A 20,317-nucleotide genomic window follows, 5' to 3' on the forward strand; every position below is an offset into this window, starting at 1 on the left:
AACTTTCTAAATCAAGTGTCTTACGTCTATTTTACCAACAACAACAAAAACAAAAATCACTCATGTTAGTTAAATACAGATCCATATATGAATGAGCAAGTGAGTATGAATCCGAGGGGTGTGTGTGCAGCCTGTGCTGTGTGTGAGGGCGGGCTGTGTGTGTGTGTGTGTGTGTGTGTGTGTGTGTGTGTGTGTGAGTGAGTGTTGGTCCATGGATGAGTCTGGCCTTGCTGTTTTCTGTCTGTGACGTTGTCAGAACCTTGGCTTTCCAAACTTCATACCAAGCTGTTGCTGAATCCAGAATTCCAGAGCCCTTAGCCCTGCTCCAAGGGCAAAGGTAGGAGTAGGGAGATGAGAAGGAGATCTAAAAATTTATGCCATCCCCACTAGAGGAGAAATAGGGGTTGTTCATCAGGGGCCCACCGGATGTTGAGCCGAACCTGGAGGAGAAAGAAAATGACATTGTGATAGAATTCCTGATGTCAGCAGAGATATTACGGAAAGTAGTATATTAATTTGGGGGCTGTCATAGACTGGGAAGATCATGACAGACTTGGAAGCTGAAAGCTTTAGCAATAATGTAAAAAGTTTTGGCTCTGGGAAAATAAAATATTGAAATGATACAATTGGAGGACAATAAAGAGTTTCTTCTGCCACTTCCTTAGGTCAGGAAGGCCCTGGCAGCCTGTAGGGGCTATTTCCACCCAGCCTATGCTCTCTCCATATCCAAGACCAAAGACTAAGGAGCCTCTCTGGATCTAAGCACCTTATCTGTGGGCCTGTAGCCCCTCTACCTGCCTTAGAGGACCCTGTGTGTCCCTCAGGAAATTCCACAACGTCAGAGAACTCATAGCCACGTCCTAGGGTGAGATCTCAGCATCCGGACAATCCCAGGGTTCCTGATCCCCTTCTCAGCACCAAGCTAGATCAGACCCTCCATTTCACACCAATCTGGCAAGTAAGCACTGAGGCATCCCTGAGTGCCTGGAACTCTGCTAGACCCTCAGGGAAGGAAGTGCCGAGAAGATTTGAGCCTCACCCTCCGAGAGCAGAAAAACACACCCTTCTGCTTTTTCTCCCTGGCACACTGCTAATTCATACTTCAAAAGAGAGTTCAAAAGCCATCTCCTCTGTGAAGCCTTCTCCAACCTCTCCAGATGGAATCATTTACTCACACTTGGGATCCTACTGCAATTTCTTTCACCATCTGCTAGGATACTTTGAATGAATGGAACAGAGCTCCAGACAAATTGCGGCAGAGCAAATAGCTAGATATGGTCTAATCCAGGGATTCTCAGTCACTTTTCAGCTGGGCGGAAGCATATTACAGAAGATGCTCACATTCGTGGCGCCCTCCCGTGAATTGATGAAACAAAAAAAGGGGGGGGAGGGGAAGAAGCAATGGGAACAAACCAGTGCATTAATTTGTAATGCCTCAGCTGGTATGTGTACCTGTTGCTCTCTGTGAGCAGCCATGGACAAGCGAGGCTTTGGGTTGTTTGAGTCCCTTCTCACAAAAATAAATTTCATGAGAGCAGGGACACTGTCTGGACTGTTCACCATTTGACACTCAGCACTCAGGTCAGGAGCTGGCACCAGGTAGGTGCCCAATAAACAGTTAATGTCAGTGGTAACCCCACCTCTTTTTCTCTTTTTCAAAAATCATATTGGAAAAGAAACGATTAAAAGTGATGTTATTATAAGGACACTCTGCATTCTACTCTGATTTATAAAATAAAGGCTGTAATCCATACTCGAGTATTTAATAATTACCGGTAACAAATTACTCATGACACACCTTGTATCTGATTGCCACACCCCACACATCTGAACCCTTCAGGATGAGAAATTCTGATCAGATCAACTACCAAGGGCATGGTCTAGACAGGATGTAAACTAGAGGGCCAGGAAGAGAGGTAATCCATGTGGACTATAGTTATCCAGGAATGCTTCCTGGAGGAAGAGGAGGGGCTTAACCTGCCTCACGAGCATGGTGAACGGTCCTGGTTAGCCTGGGACAGTTTCTACCCTGTCCAGTAATAATTCCAGTGTAATTATCATTTGTGTTCTTTTTAACTCTTAGACTTATTGTTCTTTTTTTTTTTTTTTTTTTTTTTTTTTTTTTTTTTTTTTGCGGTATGCGGGCCTCTCACTGTTGTGGCCTCTCCCGTCGCGGAGCACAGGCTCCGGACGCGCAGGCCCAGCGGCCATGGCTCACGGGCCTAGTTGCTCCGCGGCATGTGGGATCCTCCCGGACCAGGGCACGAACCCGCGTCCCCTACATCGGCAGGCGGACTCTCAACCACTGCGCCACCAGGGAAGCCCTTAGACTTATTGTTCTTTGGAAGATACATGGTATTGTTATCCTGCCCTGATGGATGTATGCAAATGGACTTGGCAGAGGGCAGGAAGGGCTCCCCTCCTCCTTCCCTGAGAACACGGAGGCCACCTACTCCTTCCTCTCCCACCTCATACAGTTTAGCCTCTTGGTTCCTGACCCAGAGGAAGCACTGAGGCCCCTGGTCTCCCAGACTAAACTCCCCACCTACGCCCTTATACCCCTCCCCGACCCAGGCAGCCTCTCCTGGAGCTTGTTCCATCCAGCACAGCTGGTAAACCTCAACACCACCCCTCTGCTCAGTTCTCTCTACGTTCCATCCTACAGCGCCCGGGTTTTCTTGCCATACTGTCACCACCCCCTCTCTTCTCCTGGCTCCCTGACTCCACACTCTCCTGCTTTTCCTCCCACCCTTTAGATCCTTTGTTGGTGCCTCCCCATCTCCCCAACCCCTCTACATGTTGGAGACCCAGGGCTCAGTCCTTGGGCCTCCTCTCTTCTCTATGTACATGTGCTCCCGGGCGATCTCATCCCATATCCCATGCCTTTAATTATCATCTATATGCTAATGACTCCCAAATTTGTATTATCAGCCACCACTTCTCCCCTGAGCCCCAGACTCAGATATCCACCTGCCTATCAACTGCTCCATGCAAGTGTCTAATGGGTGTCTCACATTCCACATATGCAAAACCAAACTCCTGATCAACAGACCCTTGCTGTCATCATCTGGACCCTAGAATTTTGGCATTGCCAATCATCTGGACACTCAAGTCAAAAACCTAGGAATCACGCTTGACTCCCCTCTTTTCCTCATTCCACATCCAATCATCATCAATGCCCATCAATTCTACCAAGAAAATAAACGCTCCGCATCTTTTCTCTTACCTCCTTCCCATGGTCACTGCCCTAGTCTACGCCACCAGCACCTCTTGCTTGGATTGCTGAAAAGGCTCCCATCCTGGTCCCCTCCATCGGCTCTGACCAGTCAGCCCACTCTTCATACATCGATCAACACCATCTTCCTTACACGGGGAATTAGAGCACGCATGGCCCCCCGCTGCTCTTCCTTCCCTCGCCTCCCAGGCCCTAGCTGGGTCTGGCCCTGCCACCTCTCCCACTCACTTCTGCCCGCTCTCTCTCCTCCACTCATTGCGCTCCGGCTACATTTCCCACCTCTATTCTTTCTGCCCAGAGCGCTCATCACCCACATAGACACGTGGTTCATTCTCTCATTTTATTCGGATCTCGGTTCCAGAGAGGTCGCTTATTCCCTCCCCGCTTATCCCTTGCACTTGACATGTACGATGCTTATTTACTTCCGTATTGTCTACTTCTCCTCCTGGAATGATGGAAGTAAACACTTTGTCTTGTTCACTCACTCCAGTAACCAGGGCCTGGAACAGTGCCGGGCACACAGAAGATGCAACAAACATTTTTTTGTGTGTGTGGTACGAGGGCCTCTCTCTGCTGTGGCCTCTTCCGTCGCGGAGCACAGGCTCAGTGGCCATGGCTCACGGGTCCAGCCGCTCCGCAGCACGTGGGATCCTCCCGGACCGGGGCACGAACCCGTGTCCCCTGCATCAGCAGGCGGGCTCTCAACCACTGCGCCACCAGGGAAGCCCCAACAAACAATTTTTGAATGAACGAATCATCCCTTTGGGGGACAAGGGCCTGCACTCCTCTCCTTGCTTTTCCGACCTCACTTGCCTGGTCTTTCCAGCCTCTCAGGCCGCCATTGCAGCCTCTCAGGCCGCCACTACAGCCTGCTCACTGCTGCCTCTCCCCATCGGTCTCCTCCTTCGCCCACGGTGTCCCCAGCTGGCTGCAGGCTTTCTCCCACTTCTAAGACTGCTCCTTCCTCAGTCTCCTGCTCACTCCTTTTCCTCTCCTGCTCCTCTGAAGACAGCCAGGTCCCAACCCTCGGCTCCTACAGCTCCCAATCAGCGTTTCCCCGACCGCTGACTGATGAGAACTTGGGACCCCGCCGCCTCCCAAGGACAGCAGGTTCTGGCTTCTGCAGTAACTCTCTCTTCCCTCGAGCCCGGGGTCACAGCGTGCAAGGGGCGCGTCTGCTGGCCTGCAGGTAGGCGGTCTTCCCTCCACAGTCTCATCTACTCTCACCTCGGGGGAGGTGAGAACCTCTCTTTTAGACCCTGCAGTCACCTCCAGACTATGCCCTCTCTTCCCTCCTGTTTCTCTCCCCTCCGGCCCATCAATTCCCTCCAACGTTCACAAATCTGCATTGGATCCTCAGGTCTACCAGTCAGAGCCTTTAATAATCCAATCCCAGCCTCCCTTTTCCTATTTTCCACCTTGTCCAGGGATAAATCTAATACCTCAACCAGATGCCTTTATTCTGCAGGCCTCAAGCCCACCTCGCACCTTCCCACCTGAGGGCCTTATTCCCCGAGTCGCTGCTTACTGGACCCTCCCCATCCTGCAGCTCTCATTGTCCGCCCAGCAGCGATCCTCCCTCTGTCCTCGGGACACCTGGATGGTCTTCACTTTGTCACGGCATTAACATCGTCGTGCCCCCTCTCATCCACTCTCATCTCTGAAGGGAGGAACCATGTCCTATTCATGGACGGTGCCCCACAGGCTAAATTCACCGTAACTATGTGAACTGATGCAGCGCTTTCCAGGCTGCATCGGCGGAACACACCATGATATGCTCTACAAGAAAAGGGGAAAAAGGAGAGGAAGGAGGGATGGACAGATCTGACTATGGAAACCTCTTTCCAGCATTTATCCCTCTATCAAGCCATTCATGGGAAACACTGATTGAAAGGGTCCGACACTACAGTGTCGCTGACACTGTGTAGCTGACACTGCAGTGAGGGGCTGTGATGGGGAGGAAGGGAATCCATGTCAGGTTGGGGAGTTTGGTCCTAATCCCGTAAAGGGAGGTTCTCGAAGCGGAACACACGTTCCCCGGGATGTGCCTGGGACACTTGGATTCTCAGGACTGACGGGGCACCACGTGCCTTGCAGAGCATCAGTAGTGAAGGTCTGCTGGGTGGGAACGAGCAGCTGCGTGTTGTTACATTAAAGGAACAAACACCAATTTCTTACTGACCAGCATGAAGAGTTTGTATGGAACTGTCAGCTAAAATGTTGAGTTTGTGTTGGCTGTTGGCTGCTAAGCTCCTCTCCTCTGCTGTTTGGGGTATTTGGGGGAAAAATTGTGAGCAGCCTGATAAGCAGTGAGACGCTCTTCAGCAGGGCCGGTTGTGAACTCACTGGGCTGTTGGAGGGATTCGCTCGGCAAGGAGCTCAGGAGGCAGTAAGTGGGAGAAAGCGCTGTAAGAAGATTACCTGGCCGTGGCCCGCTGGAAACCAGGCAAATGGGGAAAGGCATAGGCGTCCCCCTCCACTACCTGCCACCTGCTATGGGTGGTGCGCTCATCCACTACTGACCATGCAGCTGCATTTCTGCACCACTCTGAGGACCCCAGCCCCGACTGGGCCTGCCAAAGGGCCCCCCCACCAAGGCCCAGATCAGGCTCACCTCCACATCAGCTCCACCCGGGACCCACAAGGCACAGGGTCTGCCCTCCCCACAGCCAAGGAATCTAGGTCCCAAGAGAGCAGCAGTGAGGCCCAGCACGCCCACCTTTCCTCTCCAGCAGCTTTCGGGATATGAGGTGAATTTCCAGTGTGGGCTGAGGACTCACCCATACGCCTGGGGTAAGAGGTACTGCAGCCCATCTCCTGCCATGGGGGAAGGGTCTCGGGGATTTCTGGCCAGCTTCTGAGGTGTCCTCTGAGGGTATGGACAGTTGGACTGGACGAAGGGGATGTAGCTCAGCAGGGGGGTGTAGGAAGAGTGGAAAATCTGCTGTCCCATCTGCTGTGGGTTGTATGGCGTCACCTGCATGGCAGAGAGGAGACAGGGGTTAGAGGAGAGGACAGAGGTCCAGCAGAGCCCGCTGCCACTAAACATCACAGTCCCCCAGCCCTGACCCTAACCCGAGGCCCCACTCCTCAGCCCCTGTGCCCCCCAGTCACTGTGGGGTGCATAGAAGGCAATGCGTTGGATGGGGAAGAAGCACAGGGCTCAGCTTCTATATGTGAGACTGGTAAGTTATTTAATTTATCTGAGTCTCAGTTTCCTTATCCATAAAATGGGCAAATGCTATCTCCATTGTATGGGGACTGAGTCAGCTGATATAAGTAGAGAGACTGGCACATAATAAATAGCAAAGGAATATTATTTCCATTCTCTTCTCTGTCCCCTGCCTTACCCTCGGTCAATAACCATCTCAAAAGCCCCTGGTTCATTTTTAAGTCTTTTACAATCTCAGTAAAGGTTGTTGGGATTTATACATCCCTGGCTTCTAGCTCAGGATCTCAACAGCCCCCAAGTCCAAGACAGCTCTGCCCAGTGGAAATTCCTTTGACGGATGATGGAAATCTTCTGGGTCTGTACCACCCAATATGGTAGCCACCAGACACAAGTGTGGCTACTGAGCTCTTGAAATGTGGCTAGTGGGACTGAATTTCCAATTTTACTTAGTTTTGATTTCAGTGTAAATAGCCAAACGTGGCTGGTGGTTATGGTACTGGGCAGTGTGAGTGAGGAGAAAGGCCAAATGGGGGTACTGGGACTGAGCTCAAACCCTAAGAAAAGTAGGAGCTCATTGGGTTTCTGAGACCACCTGGATCAGACCCCCACCAAGAAGCAGGGCTCACACTATCTTGCCCCTGATGAGGCAGGAACCCCACACGTCTTATTTACTGATTTATCCTTGGCCCTGAGACGGTGCCTGTCACACAGTAGCTGCTCGATAAATATACATTAAATGGATATGTGCAAGAAAGAGAGAGAGAGGAGGAGGAGGAGGGAGGAAAGAAGAGACTACTAAGTGTCAGCTTGAATATCTAAAATGACAGGGAGCTCATTACATCATGAGCACTGTATTCCACTACCGACAGCTCCAAATGTCTTGTGTGGAGCTGACATCCATCCTCCTGTGTGTTCTGGTCAAAACTCGGGAAATTTCTGGATTTCCACTTTAATAGCAAGTCTGTAGTCCAAGCTGCTCAGGGGTTCGCGTACTGACTGCCCTTTCTCACCCTGCACACCCTTATCTAATTTAAAAAGATGACAAACGCTAGCGCTTATTAAGTGATAACAAGGGTGTGCCAGACCCTTCATGTAGGTTCTCTCATTTAAACTCCAAACAGCCGTGTGAGGTAGGACCATTAGGATCCCCATTCTAGAGATGAGGAAACAGGTTCAGAGAAGTTAAGCCACTTGCTCAGTAAGTGTTTCAAGCGTCTGAGTTTTGTTGGAATCCCCAGTGTGGCAAGCCCAGAGCCCACGGCCCTGGACTGCACCGCTATGCTTGCTCCCTCTGGAAGCCTGAGGCACTCCCTCCTGGCCCTCCCCATCTTTCCCCCAGTGGACAGGTAGGATCTGGTGACACTGGACGTGGGCACCAAATCCCCAAGAGGGTGAGCTGAAGGTCAGAAAGTGCCAAGAGCTCACAGAGAGACCCCAGGACGGCACTTCCCAAGACAGACACCAGAGGGTCAGCGTGGCAGAAAAAAAAAAAAACAACCCTGGTTTTCACAGTGAGGGGACAGTCCTGGACCTGGGAGGAAACTGACGTGAAAGAGAAGGTATGGGTCCTAGAGCTTACACAAGCTTTATGCAAAACCGTATCCTAACTACATGTCACTGATAAAACACATAAAACAGAGCTGGGTATAGGGCTCTGGAACCATCTCCAAGATATCCTCTTTGCTGACAAAAGCAATGATAGAGCAGTGTGCCCAGAATGCTACATCTGTATAAAAATGCTTGTATAAATAGATATCACTGGAAGTATACCTAAGAAACCAATCACAGCGATTGCTTCTAAGATTTTAAAAATTTTGTACCAGGTTTTTATATTACTGTTTCAAATATATGCATTTACATAACTTTGTCTAAAAGCATTCACTCTGGAGCTAGGTGGATGGAATCACTGCTCGTGGGGTGGACGGGATGAGACTGAGATTCTGTGAGACTGACTGCCTCATCTCAACTTCATCTCAGGACGCAAAAGCTCCTACTGCTGAAAGAGCAGTCCTGGCCCACGTAAGAAAGTAACCTACACTTATGGGCCCTTCTCTACCTTCTGGAACATTCTAACATCCTTCAGAGGTCAGAGGTGCAGTTTGCAGAGAAAGGGTAGGGCTCCCCGGGGAGAGAGAAGAGGCGGAGGAGTCTGTGGGTTTGAGTGTGGGTTTGATCTGTCCACCTGACTGTGGGGTTACAAGGCCAGCCTGAGAATGTAGCCGGTCCTCAGCTCCTCTCCTCACACCCCCATCCCTGCCCCTAGATACTCAAAACCTCTGGAAGTGTTGTTTTGTGTTTTGTGTGTGTGTGCCTGGGCCCACACACATGCAGCTTGGCATGCATGTCTGTAACTGCATCTTTATTTGTGTCTAGGTGTGTGTTTGTATTTTTGTCTCTGCTGCTTTATTTTAATACCTTATTCTTGTGTGTCTGTATACAAGAGGCAGTAAGGCACAGTTATTGGGAACATGGACCCTGAAGCCAGGCAGCTCAACGTCAAACCCCAATCTGCCATTGTGTGACTGTCAAGTAGATATTGACCCCCGGCCTATCCATGGGAGTAGAGGGTGCATATTCAGCTAACAAAAATATATAACACTCAGTTAAATTTGAATTTTAGATAAATAGCAAGTTTTTTGGTTTCTTTTTAGTATAAGTATGGTCCATGTAGTATTTAGGACATAATTCTGCTAAAACATTATTCACCATTTATCTGAAATTTAAATTTAGCTAGGTGTCTGGTATTGTAACTGACAAACTGACATGGAAATCATTTGGAAGGGATATGACTCCCAGCCCCGCTGAAGCTGGGCAGGCCATGTGATTTGCTTTGGCCCTTGGAAGGCAGGTGTACTTTACCACCTCCCAGCTCTGAGCTGAGACCCTCAGAGACATTGGGTGTTTCTGCTCAGCCCTTCCGCCATCCAGCATGGCAGGAGCAAAAGTGACTGTATCTTCAGCACAGGCCCAAAAGGGGGACACGTGAAACAGGCTTGAACCCAGACCCGGTCCTGCTCAGCCAACCTGCAGACCCGTGGGTAAAAAAATAAATATTTTATTGCTGAAAGCCTCAGAGACATTGAGGCCATTTGTTGCCACAGTAAAAGCTAACTTATGTGCTATCTTTATAACTGTGGACAAATTATTTAATCTCTCTCAGTTTCCTCATGTCTAATCTATAAGGTAGATTATAGGGTAGTTCTGAAGGTTAAATTAATTCTCTAAGGGTAAGGCCCTTAGAGAAGGGCCTGGCACACAGTAAGGGCTCTGTAAGTGCCAACTGGTATTATCACCTGGGGACACTGGTTTGTGTCCACATGCATGTTGGTGTTTCTGTCTGTACTCTGGGGTCAAGCACGGGCCGGAAAGTGTGGCTGGTGACCAGCTAGACAAAAACAAGGGAACAGACATCCTTCTGACCTGACGGCCTTTGTGGAGCTGAGACAGAGGTGAGGAGGTCAGCTACTCACCTGTCTGGAGTAACACCCCAGCTGGGGGTGCAGGGTCTGCTGGTAGGGCATCCTGGCTGCCCGCTGTGGGTACAGGCCCTGCGGAGAGAAGGGGGAGGCTCAGGGCTGTGGGGTGGTGGGCTCCCAGCCAGAGAACAGCAGCCACTCAACTCAGCTTCCAGCTCCCTTGCTTGGACCTCCAGACACATTCAAGTCCATCCCACCACACTACTGGCCAGACCCACCAGCTGCCTAGTCCAGCTGGAATCAGGTCGAGCCAGCACGCCTCACACCACACAGGAAGCCCCTGGTTAGCAGGATTCACAGACTTTTTGGTGACTATTTAAGGCAAGAGCTTTAGGAACCCACCTGCCTCTTGAATTCCAGATCTGCCCCTTAGTTGTCTGTGTGACCTTGGGCAAGTCACTTCACCTCTCGGAGCCCCTTTTTCCTTGTCTCTAAAATTATGTGTGTTCAAGCCTGTAAAGCCTGTGAAGGTAGCCAGATTATCCTTGTTGCTGTCTTTACCCCTTTCCTAATTGCCTTTCCCCAAACCCCATTCCTGCCCCAAGACGTGAAGTACCAGTGTACATCTGTGTGCTAGCTTGCCTCCATGTTTATTTAAGCACATCTGCACGTGTGCTTCCATTTGTGTCTGAAGCTGTGTGTTTCTGTGTACAAATGTGCACCTATGAGCCTAGGTGTATTAGTTTTGGTCTCGGCTGCTGTGCCTCTGTCTGCCCACACATACACCTGTGTCTGTACCTGATGATGAAGACTGACGTGAAGATAAATGAGTTAATCCATCTAAAGGGCTTAGAACAGTGCAGCACATAGTAAGGATTCTGCCACCATCTCTCACTGCCACCCCCTGCCCCTGCTGCTCCCACCACTTGAAAAGGCTGCCTGGCAGTTCAGCCCGACGGGAAATAGACACTTTATTCACATCTCTGTCCAGGGTGACCTTAAGTGTCCACGTGTACACACACACACACACACACACACACACACACACAGCAGAACTGCCACTGTGGATGGGGTCAGCCCATGACCCCTCCAGTCCCAGTCTGCCTCTATCTGCCAATCCAGAGTTACCCCCTAAGATGCAGTTCAAAACCCAAACCCCCCCCTCAGACCGTATGTCTTTCCAGAAGATTCCATGCCCCAAGATGCTGCCTCCATCCTGGGCTCAGCTTATGCCAATCGTCTAAGTGTTGATGGCTGATACTGCCCTTGACGACTTCCTCAGAGCACACGGGCTCCTCCTAAAAGACTCCGAATCCCTGATGTGGGGTCCTGGGGAAGCCCCCCAGCTCTCTCAGCGCTCATCCCCCACATCCCCGAGAGAGCACATCCTTTCAGGGCCCTCCTTGCTCTCTGCTCCATGCACCTGCACTTGACCATGGCCGGGCCTTTTCCACATCTAGCAACCCCTTCACCTGAAACCAGTGCATCTGCTCGCCTTTTCTCCAAGCCCGGCTGCCAGGGCAGCCCCACTCACCACCACGACCAGTCTGTGACTCCAGGCGTGGCCTGAACTGGGACAGAGGTGTCAGCCGGATGGAGCCGCCCTGCCTGTTCCCAGCCCCCAGTGGGCTCCAAGGCCGCGTTCTAAGTGTCCCTCCTCTGCTTCACTCCCTCCCCATCAGCGCTCAGCTCTGCTTTCCACAGCCAAGTCCCCCAGGGCGCCGGCCTCCCCACGCCCGCCTAGGTGAGGCTACCCCTGGGATCCGTGACCCGCCTGTCCCTGCTCTGTCCTGGGACGGATTTTCAGGAGATGATGCCATATTCATCAGTATGAGCCACACTGTATGACTTGAAGGAGATTTCTAGTTGTTCAAATTGCAGTTCTGTAAAATCACAAGCCACGGGTAAACACACATTCATTCCTCTTTGCTTGAGGCCACGGCCTCTTCCTACGTGCCCTCCCTCCTTAATTGGGAGCAGAGTTCCTTTGTGTCAAGCAGCCCAGGAGCCTCCAGAGTTCCCGTGTGCTGGGGACTTAGTCTTCCACGGCTCTGTGTCCGTCCACAGTGGAGCTCTGAGTAAATTGGATTTGGGACCTCATTTTTATTCCTAACACCGAGCAGGAAAAGAGGCTAGGATAGACTGTTCCCCGTTTCTCCTCTGTGCCTTCTCAAGGTCTGCTGAGCTCCCTGACACTGTTTCCTAGGAAGATCAGGGCTGAAAAGTAATAATAACCAGTATCTATATCATACTTGACATTTTACAAAGCCCTTTCCCATGCATGGACTCCATTAACCTGACAACTGACTCAAGTGTTTGCTGCTGCTGCTGTAATTATTATGAGGCCATTTCATAGGTGAGGAGACCAGGGCTCAGAGCATTTGGCTAACTCACCCAAGACCACACAGCTTGGAAGCAGCGCAATTCCCTTAAACCCAAGTCTGACGATTCTAAAACCTGCTTTCTTTTTATCCTATCAGGCCCCTTGATCAGCCGACTTGAAGCCTGATGGCGTTATGAGATCACGAGGAGCTGGGAGAAGGTAAATTACCCTGTCCCTTGTACCACCTGGGAATGTCCATGTGCACAGCCAACTTCAGCTGGGCCCATTCAGTGTCTAAACTGCTGCATAGGACCCAGGGGCCCTACCAGCCAGGGCCCTTCTGCCCAGAGGCCCAGGAAGCTCAGAGCCAGCCCTGTGATGCACACATCAGCATCTCTAAAGACAAAGGACTTCATGCTGGAAAAATACGTCCAAATCTCACCCACTCCAAAAGTCAAGTCAGAAGAAGTTAACGTAGCAGACAGACTATCCCCTCTTTACATAACAGACCATTGCAAATTAGCTTTACGTGGTGAGCCCTTTGGGTGCATTTGAGAGTGCATCGGTTTACACCAAATAAAATGATGCAATTGTTTCTCTCTCAGGGGTTGGGGGCACACCATGCTGGCTTTTGATTTGTCCCTGACTTATACTGGACTCCGAGCTTCCTAGTCATCTTGGAATCACCTCACCTGAGTCAAGGCCTATACTCAGTGTGAAGCAAGGGTTTTTTTGGTTTTGTTTTAATTATGTAAATGAATGAGAAAATAAATAAATACAAATGAGTGCATCAGGGATTAGGTGATAAACGACTGCACAGTGAGTGAGCAAGGGTGGAGGAACGTCAGTGAAGGAGTCGGTGAATCAGTGAGGACGTGAACAGGGCATTTCTCTCGAGACCTCTGCCAGGACAACGTATCGTAGACATGGGAGGGACGCACTTGGATTTTCCCGGGGATCATGCTTCCTTATGACGTCTCACTTCAGTGGTGGGGTGTGAGGAGAGTGTGGCCGCTTGCTCTGTTTAGCAAACGAGAAAAGGCTTGAAAAACAAAACTTTGCAGAAGAAAAGAGAGACCATGCTTAACTCCTTTACTTTAGTTCCTGTTTAAGAATCAGGGGCTAAGCCTGGTGGGCCAGCTTAGAGGGGCTTTACATGGAACAGAGAAGACCCACCTTCTGCGCAGGATGTCTAAGCTGGGAGGCCTGCCACTCTGTTGTAAAGGAGGAGGTAACACATGGGACTGGAGGGGCAGGGGCAGGGGGAGGGGCACAGAGACAGGATGAGTCGATTTTCAGGTGGATTTCCTTCTCTCTGCCCTCTCCGGGCTTGGCCAGGCCAGGCTGGGGTAGCAGGTTCCCGGGAACCTGGCCCTTTCATACACCTGCACACCATTCTGGAAAGGAGCCACGGAGGAGACAGAACACTGAGAAATCTTAGACACTGAGCACCTTTCCTGGAGGAAATGAGCCCTACCTAAAGGGACTATTTAAGCTCTTGGTTTAGACTATGGTTTAAACCAGAGTGAACATTTATTTGATTTTTTTCTTCTGTCTACCCAGTGGGTGGCAGCTCTTAAGGGAGATTAAGTTCAATAGACAAACTAAAGAAACTACACTTTCCCTGAATACATAAGTCTGTGAGTAAAATTTCCCACCCTGCAAGTGTTTCTCCATCCCATTGTGTCTGGCCCCTCTCAGCTATGAGCCCAAGACCAAGAATGTGTATCAATCCATCTTAGCTGGTAGAAGCTAAGATTGCTGGGTTGTAGTTGAAATAAAATGGCCACATAATTTTGTCATCTGCACCAGGACACTTGAGAATGAAAGGGGGTGCAATTAATAATTATGCTGGGACAAAAGACCTAAACTGGGACTGTCCCAAGCAACCTAGGACACATGTCATCCAACTGCAAAGGAGGTGGTGGGAAACAAGGACTATGCCGTCATTCTCTCCTGGGAGCCCAAGTACTTCACAGGCCAAAACTAGCCAAGCTCTGGAAGACACAGCACAGAGTGACCTGAAATTCAGACAAAGGAAAATGAGAAGGATACACGCACATATATGTGCATGTGCACACACGTGTACCGGGTGGTTGGTCTGATGTGGCCCCGATGAAAAACTTAACTAATGAGTCCATGGCTCTTTGTGAATTAGGCTTCCTGCAAGCCAAGGCTCCTCCGTGGACGGCCACCGGAGAGCCAGGCCCAGGATCCCCTTACTCACCTGATACTGGGGGAAGGTGGGGGGATCTGTGAACACGGGCAGAAGTGGATAGTTCAGGTTGAGCCAGAGCGGCTGGTTCAGGGTCGCTGAGGTCAAGGTGGTGGCCAAGCGTGGGGTGACGACATTCCCTGTGTGCTTGAGGTTGTTCTTGTCGGCCCCCGTCACAGGTGGGTTAACTGTAAGTCATAGGAGAGGTGGAGCATTTCCGTGATTGAGGAAGCGAGAGTCCAGGACGCCCTCTGCCCCATGACTGCCTGAGGGGTTCATGTTCTCAGAGGTTAGGTCTTTTAAAAGCTCCCAGCGGGTTCTTCAACTTTTGGATGAATTTCCAACTCTAGGAAAACATGGTTAGTTCACACCTTGCCATTTCGGAAGGGGTGAAAATCCCAGCATGGTCGGGCATGGAGCATCTCTCTCTGTCATTCGTTAGTAAGGAGGCAGTTTAGCAAGAGGATGCAAGAAACCAGATTGCTGGGGCTGTATCTCACCGACTTACAAAACTACGTTCTTTCAAGTGCTTTAGAAAAATCCAGTCTGGTATAAACAATTGCTATGCCATTGGAAGTCATTCTTATCAAATTATTAAAGCAACCCCCTGAGGACATGTACTTGGCAACAGTGAGGACCTGGTGCAGGTGGTTGTATGTATGTGGGAATCATTTTTTTAAAAATACTTTAAAACATTACCTAATTCAGTATGATAGGACCCCAAATTAGTCTGAATGAATGAGATGTGATTGAGTTGTTTTAGGATATGGATCCTGGATTCTTTCCTTGTACAATATGCTCTGTGGGCTTATACAGTCTGAGCTGGGGTGTCAGTTTCCCCTTATTGGCACATTTTTTGGGGGAAAGGAAGTTGCACTAAAACAGTTGTAGAAGTGCAAGGGAGAGAAAGCCGGCACATGAATAATCTCAATGTAGAAATAATCTCAGAGAACGGATTTTTTCTTTGGTTTGAGCCACTTGAGGGGCTATAAGATATGCTGAGTCAAGGCTATATTCAATCTGACCACCAATAATGCCCATGTGACCCCCGAAAGTCAACTGCATTTCTCTAGCAATAGTATTCCCTGTAGGGGACACAGGAAGTCATTTCCCCCATTTTATGGGACTAGGGAAAGACAGTAACTTGCCCATGGATGAGACAGCCCTTTGATGGCAGAGCCACTCCAGGGACGTTTGAGGGTTTCTGAAATCCCTTCCTCTACAGATTTCCTCTAGGCAGGGTCAACTTACATTTCATCTCCATCCCGTTCACCTCCTCTTTGCTGTGAAGCTTCAGCTGCCTGCTTAGGTTCTTGGTGGCCCCGAGGAACTCACAGAGCAGGTTATTCTTGGCTGGCCAGGCAGGCTTCTTGGCTGGCAGTGCCATGGACATAGAGCCCATGGGGTCACTGCCACCCTCCTTACCACAGGTATCCTTCTGTCTCTGGGACCACTGACTCAGAAAGAGGCTCTCTTGACCCTTGGTCAGCTCCTTGGCACCAGGGTTCCGTTCTACAGCAGAAGGGAAACTGAGTCAATGACTCTGGAAGGCCAAGCGCTGGATGCAGGGAGCACTGTCTTGTGGACTAAGTGATGGGTCCTCCAGAGCACATCTGAGGCCCCAACCACTCTGGGCTCTATCTCCCAGCCAAGTTCAATCCAAGTTCAATCCCTGAAGGCTTCACTGACCAATGCCCATTATGGTCTCCCCATCCCATGCACACATGCATGCATTCATCCATTCTTATCTTCTTGCCTTCCATCCACCCATTCTTCCTTCCTTCCCTAATTCCTTTCTTCCTTCCTTCCTTTCAAACTTCCTTCCTTCCAGCTACCTCTCTTTTCTTACCTTCTTTCCTCTCTTTTCTTCCTTCCTCCCTCCTTCCCTGACTTCCTCCCTTCTTCCTTCCTTTCCTTCATTTCTACCCTTTTTCTTTCCTTTCTCCCTCTTTCCCCCCCCCCTTCCTTCCAACCCTCCATAGGTTGGAATACAAAGGTCCCAGATACAAAGCTGACTTGGACACAGTTCCTGCCTTCAGGGAGCACCTGGCTTAGTGGGGGGACACATATTCCTACAGAACACACGTCTGGTCCCTCATCATGGACTCTCCTCTTGCTAAATCGTCATGGCGATTTAGCAGTCTCGTCAGCGCCAGGCTCTGACCTGAGTCCTGGGGACACTGCGATGAGTCAGAGCCAGACTTGGCCCTGCAGGAGCTCAAAACAAGGAGGAAGAAAGACAGACCCAGAAATAGCTCTGGGACAAGGCAGATGGGAAACATGAGGTGACAGAGGGACACCATGCGAGAAGAAGGTGGCTAAGACAGCTTCTCTCTGAGAGTACCAGAGAGCTTCCAGAAGGAAGAGGGTCTTCAGCAAGGCCTTACACCAGGGGCTATGGGTGACCGTGGGCAAAGGCACAGAAGCATCGGAGAGACACAGTGAGGCAATGGATGTGGTCAGTGCCAGGCTCAGATCTTTCTCCAAACTGACCGAGTGTCCCCCTAGTGCTAGGACACTGTCTGGACCATCATGGGATCCTCTACAGCAGTGGTTCTCACCCATATTTCCTTCTGAGCAATGGAACTCTTTCTTCCAACAAAATTAAGTATGATGGGGGGAAAATACATATATATATGTGTATGTGTGTGTGTGTATATATATAACTGCACATATATAATCTATATACATATATAAATTTTTTAAGACATTGTTTGGTTGAAGCAGGGAAGAGGGCCTTGTTCTCAACATCTTCACACCTTCCCCAGCCAGAAGGTCCTGGTCTCCATGGAGCTTGGCTGGGAAATGGCACTGAGCACACAGCAGGCACCTCGGATCTTTCTCGTAGCGGCAGGACCACAGGACCTGTGCCCAGTATTACCTGTTGGGAGTGGATGTCACCCCACCCACTCTTGGCCCCATTAGTCCACTGGCCTTGAGGCTGAGTCTGGACAGGACAGGGCCTGACGTCCTAATGCCATCCCAGCAAAGGAAAGAGCTGCTCTAGCCTGAGCCAATTTAGGAGAAAATGACATTTTTATCAAAACTTGTCCCTAGAGTCTCTTCCAAGAGTTTGTCTGGTTGTGAGTGTAGCCCCCGGCCCCCCCCCCGGAGGCCCCACACCTGCCCTCACACACATACACACCCAGCGGCCTGAAACATGCTTGCTGCTCTCTCATCTCCAAAGCTCCGTCTTCCAATGTCTGTGTACACAGACCCACACACATTGCTGCCTGTCGTTCCTTTGGCTCACTCACACACGCACACACAACTACACACAGAGAATGCACACACACAAACACATACACACGGTCACAATCGGATGCACCCACCCTGCACTTTCTCTAACAAATACGCTCACAGCTGCAAAGCTCCCCTTGGCACACCTTTGCCCACACACTTGTACACACATACACACACAAATGGTGGGAGGGTGGAGGGGACAGGACGGCCTCCAGCCCAGCAGACTCATCCGACAGAGAGACATCCACGCCTCTCTCCTGCAGAGGGAGGCGGGAGGAACGTCCCCTCCCCCAGGTAGGGCTCCATCCTCTCACATGTACAGCCCATCGTCCCCAGAGCTCTCGGGCGTCTAGAGGCCTGCCCAAGACCCAGAGTCCAGCGTGCTGGCCACATCTCAGAGTCCTTGGCCTTCCTCCAATGCTCCAGAGCACAGACTGTTCTTTAGGGTGACCGTGTTCCCGTTTTCTTAGGAAGATGGATCTGGGCCCTCCCAACACAGGCATCTCTCCATTACCCGTCCATGCTCACCGCTTGGGGGGCATTTTTCTTTTGGTTTTCTCCTAGTGACTGTTGACAGCAGGCAAATGCCACTGCCATCAGTCTGCCTTCTTGGAACCATCCAGTCTAAGTGGCTGGATCAGAACAGGCACAAAATGCAGAATCCTGGGAGTGGGGTGGGGGATACTTGGGAGGTGGCTGGATTTCCTGGAGAGGATGTGAACTCCTCAATTCAGGAGTGGGAATGCAGTACCTGGGAACAGATCCCAGGGCCAGCAGTCTGCACTGCAGCTGGGGAGTTGACACATTCACTCTCCTGCCCCACAGAGAGGGGACCAAGCCTCATGGTTGGAACAGGAGCCTTCATGAGAAGCCAATCAAATTTCCCTCCGATCCAGCTTCAAGTCCTCACACTGCACTTTCACCCTGGACCCAGCGAGGATAAATGTTTCCTTCAGTGCACTCTGGGTGCCTGTGGCTTTAAAAACCCAGACAGTTACCAAATGGGCCTCTCCCTCTTCCCAAACCACATTGGCTTCAGAGCCACTGTATCTGCTTACAAGAGCTGTGCCCTGTGTACGGGCATCCAGCAGAGGAGGCCTGTGGGGACTGAAACCAGCCTGTACGGGGGGACTGTGCTGGCCAGCGAGGCCACGTGGTCCTACAAAGATGCTGCATGTGCCTGATGCAGCCCGGTAAGTTGTTTCTTCCCCTGCGGGCCCATTCCCTAGCCCGGCTTCTAGCCTCACTCACCCATCTGTTTGTGCCCCACCACGGCAGGGTCTGCCTCGGGCTTGGAGCAGATCTTGGCAAACACTGGGAGCTGCTTCCTCTGAGCAGGGAGTTTGGGGGGCTTGTCGAGCTTGTCGGGAGGCGCTGGAGGAGGCGGGGGAGGCAGCAGCAAGAATGGGCCCAGCTCTGCGGGCTCCCTGGGTCGAGGGCCATTGAACATGCTGTTCTGCAGGAAGTCCTGGATGACCCTGATCTCCTCCAACACCGTCTTGTCGTCGGGGGCCTTGGACGTTTCCGTGGACTTCAGTGGGAACTGAGCCAGGAGCTTGCTGATCTCCGAGTTGGAGTTCCCCAGGCTGTCGCCCCTGTCCCCTGTCCCCTTGGCACTCTTGACCTTGGCAGTATGCAGGGTGCCCGTGACGGTAGACATGGCAGAATTGCAGTCCTGCCGGCTGCCAGTAATGGACACTGCCACCTTTGGTTCCAGAAGCTTGTCACCGGCAATGATGGAGGCTCCTGGGCGTTCACTGCTGCCTGCCACCAGCGAAGGCACAAGAAGGCAGGGAGCCAGCTGCCCGGGCCCCTCGAGGGAACTGCTGGGTGCCTCCAGCGCCCCTGAGCTCTCTGTGACCAGGATGAGGTGCTCTTTGGTGAGGCTCAAGAACTCCTGTTCCACCAGCAAGGAGATCTCATCTTTGCCACTGGTGAGCTCCAGAGGCCTGCAAACAGGTCAGAAAGACAGACGGCTTTAGTGCCAGCTCCCTGAGGGTAGCTGTGCAGCAGGGCACAGGCCCCAAGGAAAGGGGATGGAGCAAACATGTCTCCAGGTGTGAGAAACCTATTGCTTTTTAAGAGAGAAAATGGACCATCAGTGGACTCCAAGGGGTTTCTACACCACACCAGTGGGCATAGTACCGAGAGCTTGGTTCTGGGAATCGGGACGCCTGGGTCCTCTCCCAATACTACATCTTGCTGAGTGGGCTGAGCCTTAATTTCTGTCCATCTCTCCCTGTTCAGTCATGCTCAGAACCCGAAGCAATAAAAGACTAGCAGCAAAGGGGACAGGATGGAGCCAACAGCTCTGAGAGTGGTGTCCAGAGTGCTGGGGCTGAGTCTTAGGAAGCCCCCAGATGCACTGGAGGATGGTTGGGTGAGAGCAGGGGACCTCAGGGCCTCACAGGCTGGTTCTGTCACTTCCCAGCTATGTGATCCTGGGCCCCTTGCTCAGCATCTTGGTCTCCTTTCTTGGTGAACAGGAATATCACAGAGACACTTCAGACCATGTCTGGCACAGTAAGGGCAATACAAGTGTCAGCTAGTATGTCGACACTTCTGTCAGCCTGGCTGGGCCCCTGGTCCTGAAATCTGCACAGTGGCTCCATGGATGCCCATGGCCACCTTGGCTGGCATGGCCCTCTGACCACAGCACAGACTGGGCCCCACTTCCTGGGAGCACCAACAATTTCTTGATCCCTGAACAGAT

At 51.1% G+C, this 20,317-nt stretch overlaps 1 protein-coding gene across 1 annotated transcript in view; it reads right to left on the reverse strand.

Annotated features, from left to right (window-relative positions):
• Positions 1-364: 364 nt before the first annotated feature.
• Positions 365-20,317, reverse strand: part of C1H1orf94 (chromosome 1 C1orf94 homolog) — a 35,159-nt gene continuing 15,206 nt past the window's right edge. The window contains exons 2-7 of the mRNA XM_059070929.1: positions 18,856-19,553; positions 15,613-15,873; positions 14,374-14,549; positions 9,878-9,955; positions 6,016-6,212; positions 365-440 (exon numbers count right to left, since the gene is read on the reverse strand). Coding sequence (XP_058926912.1) covers positions 365-440; positions 6,016-6,212; positions 9,878-9,955; positions 14,374-14,549; positions 15,613-15,873; positions 18,856-19,553 — 1,486 coding nt within the window. The remainder of the gene's footprint in view (positions 441-6,015; positions 6,213-9,877; positions 9,956-14,373; positions 14,550-15,612; positions 15,874-18,855; positions 19,554-20,317) is intronic.

This window comes from Kogia breviceps, chromosome 1 (genome assembly GCF_026419965.1).
Source record: "Kogia breviceps isolate mKogBre1 chromosome 1, mKogBre1 haplotype 1, whole genome shotgun sequence".
Lineage (NCBI taxonomy): Eukaryota > Metazoa > Chordata > Mammalia > Artiodactyla > Physeteridae > Kogia > Kogia breviceps.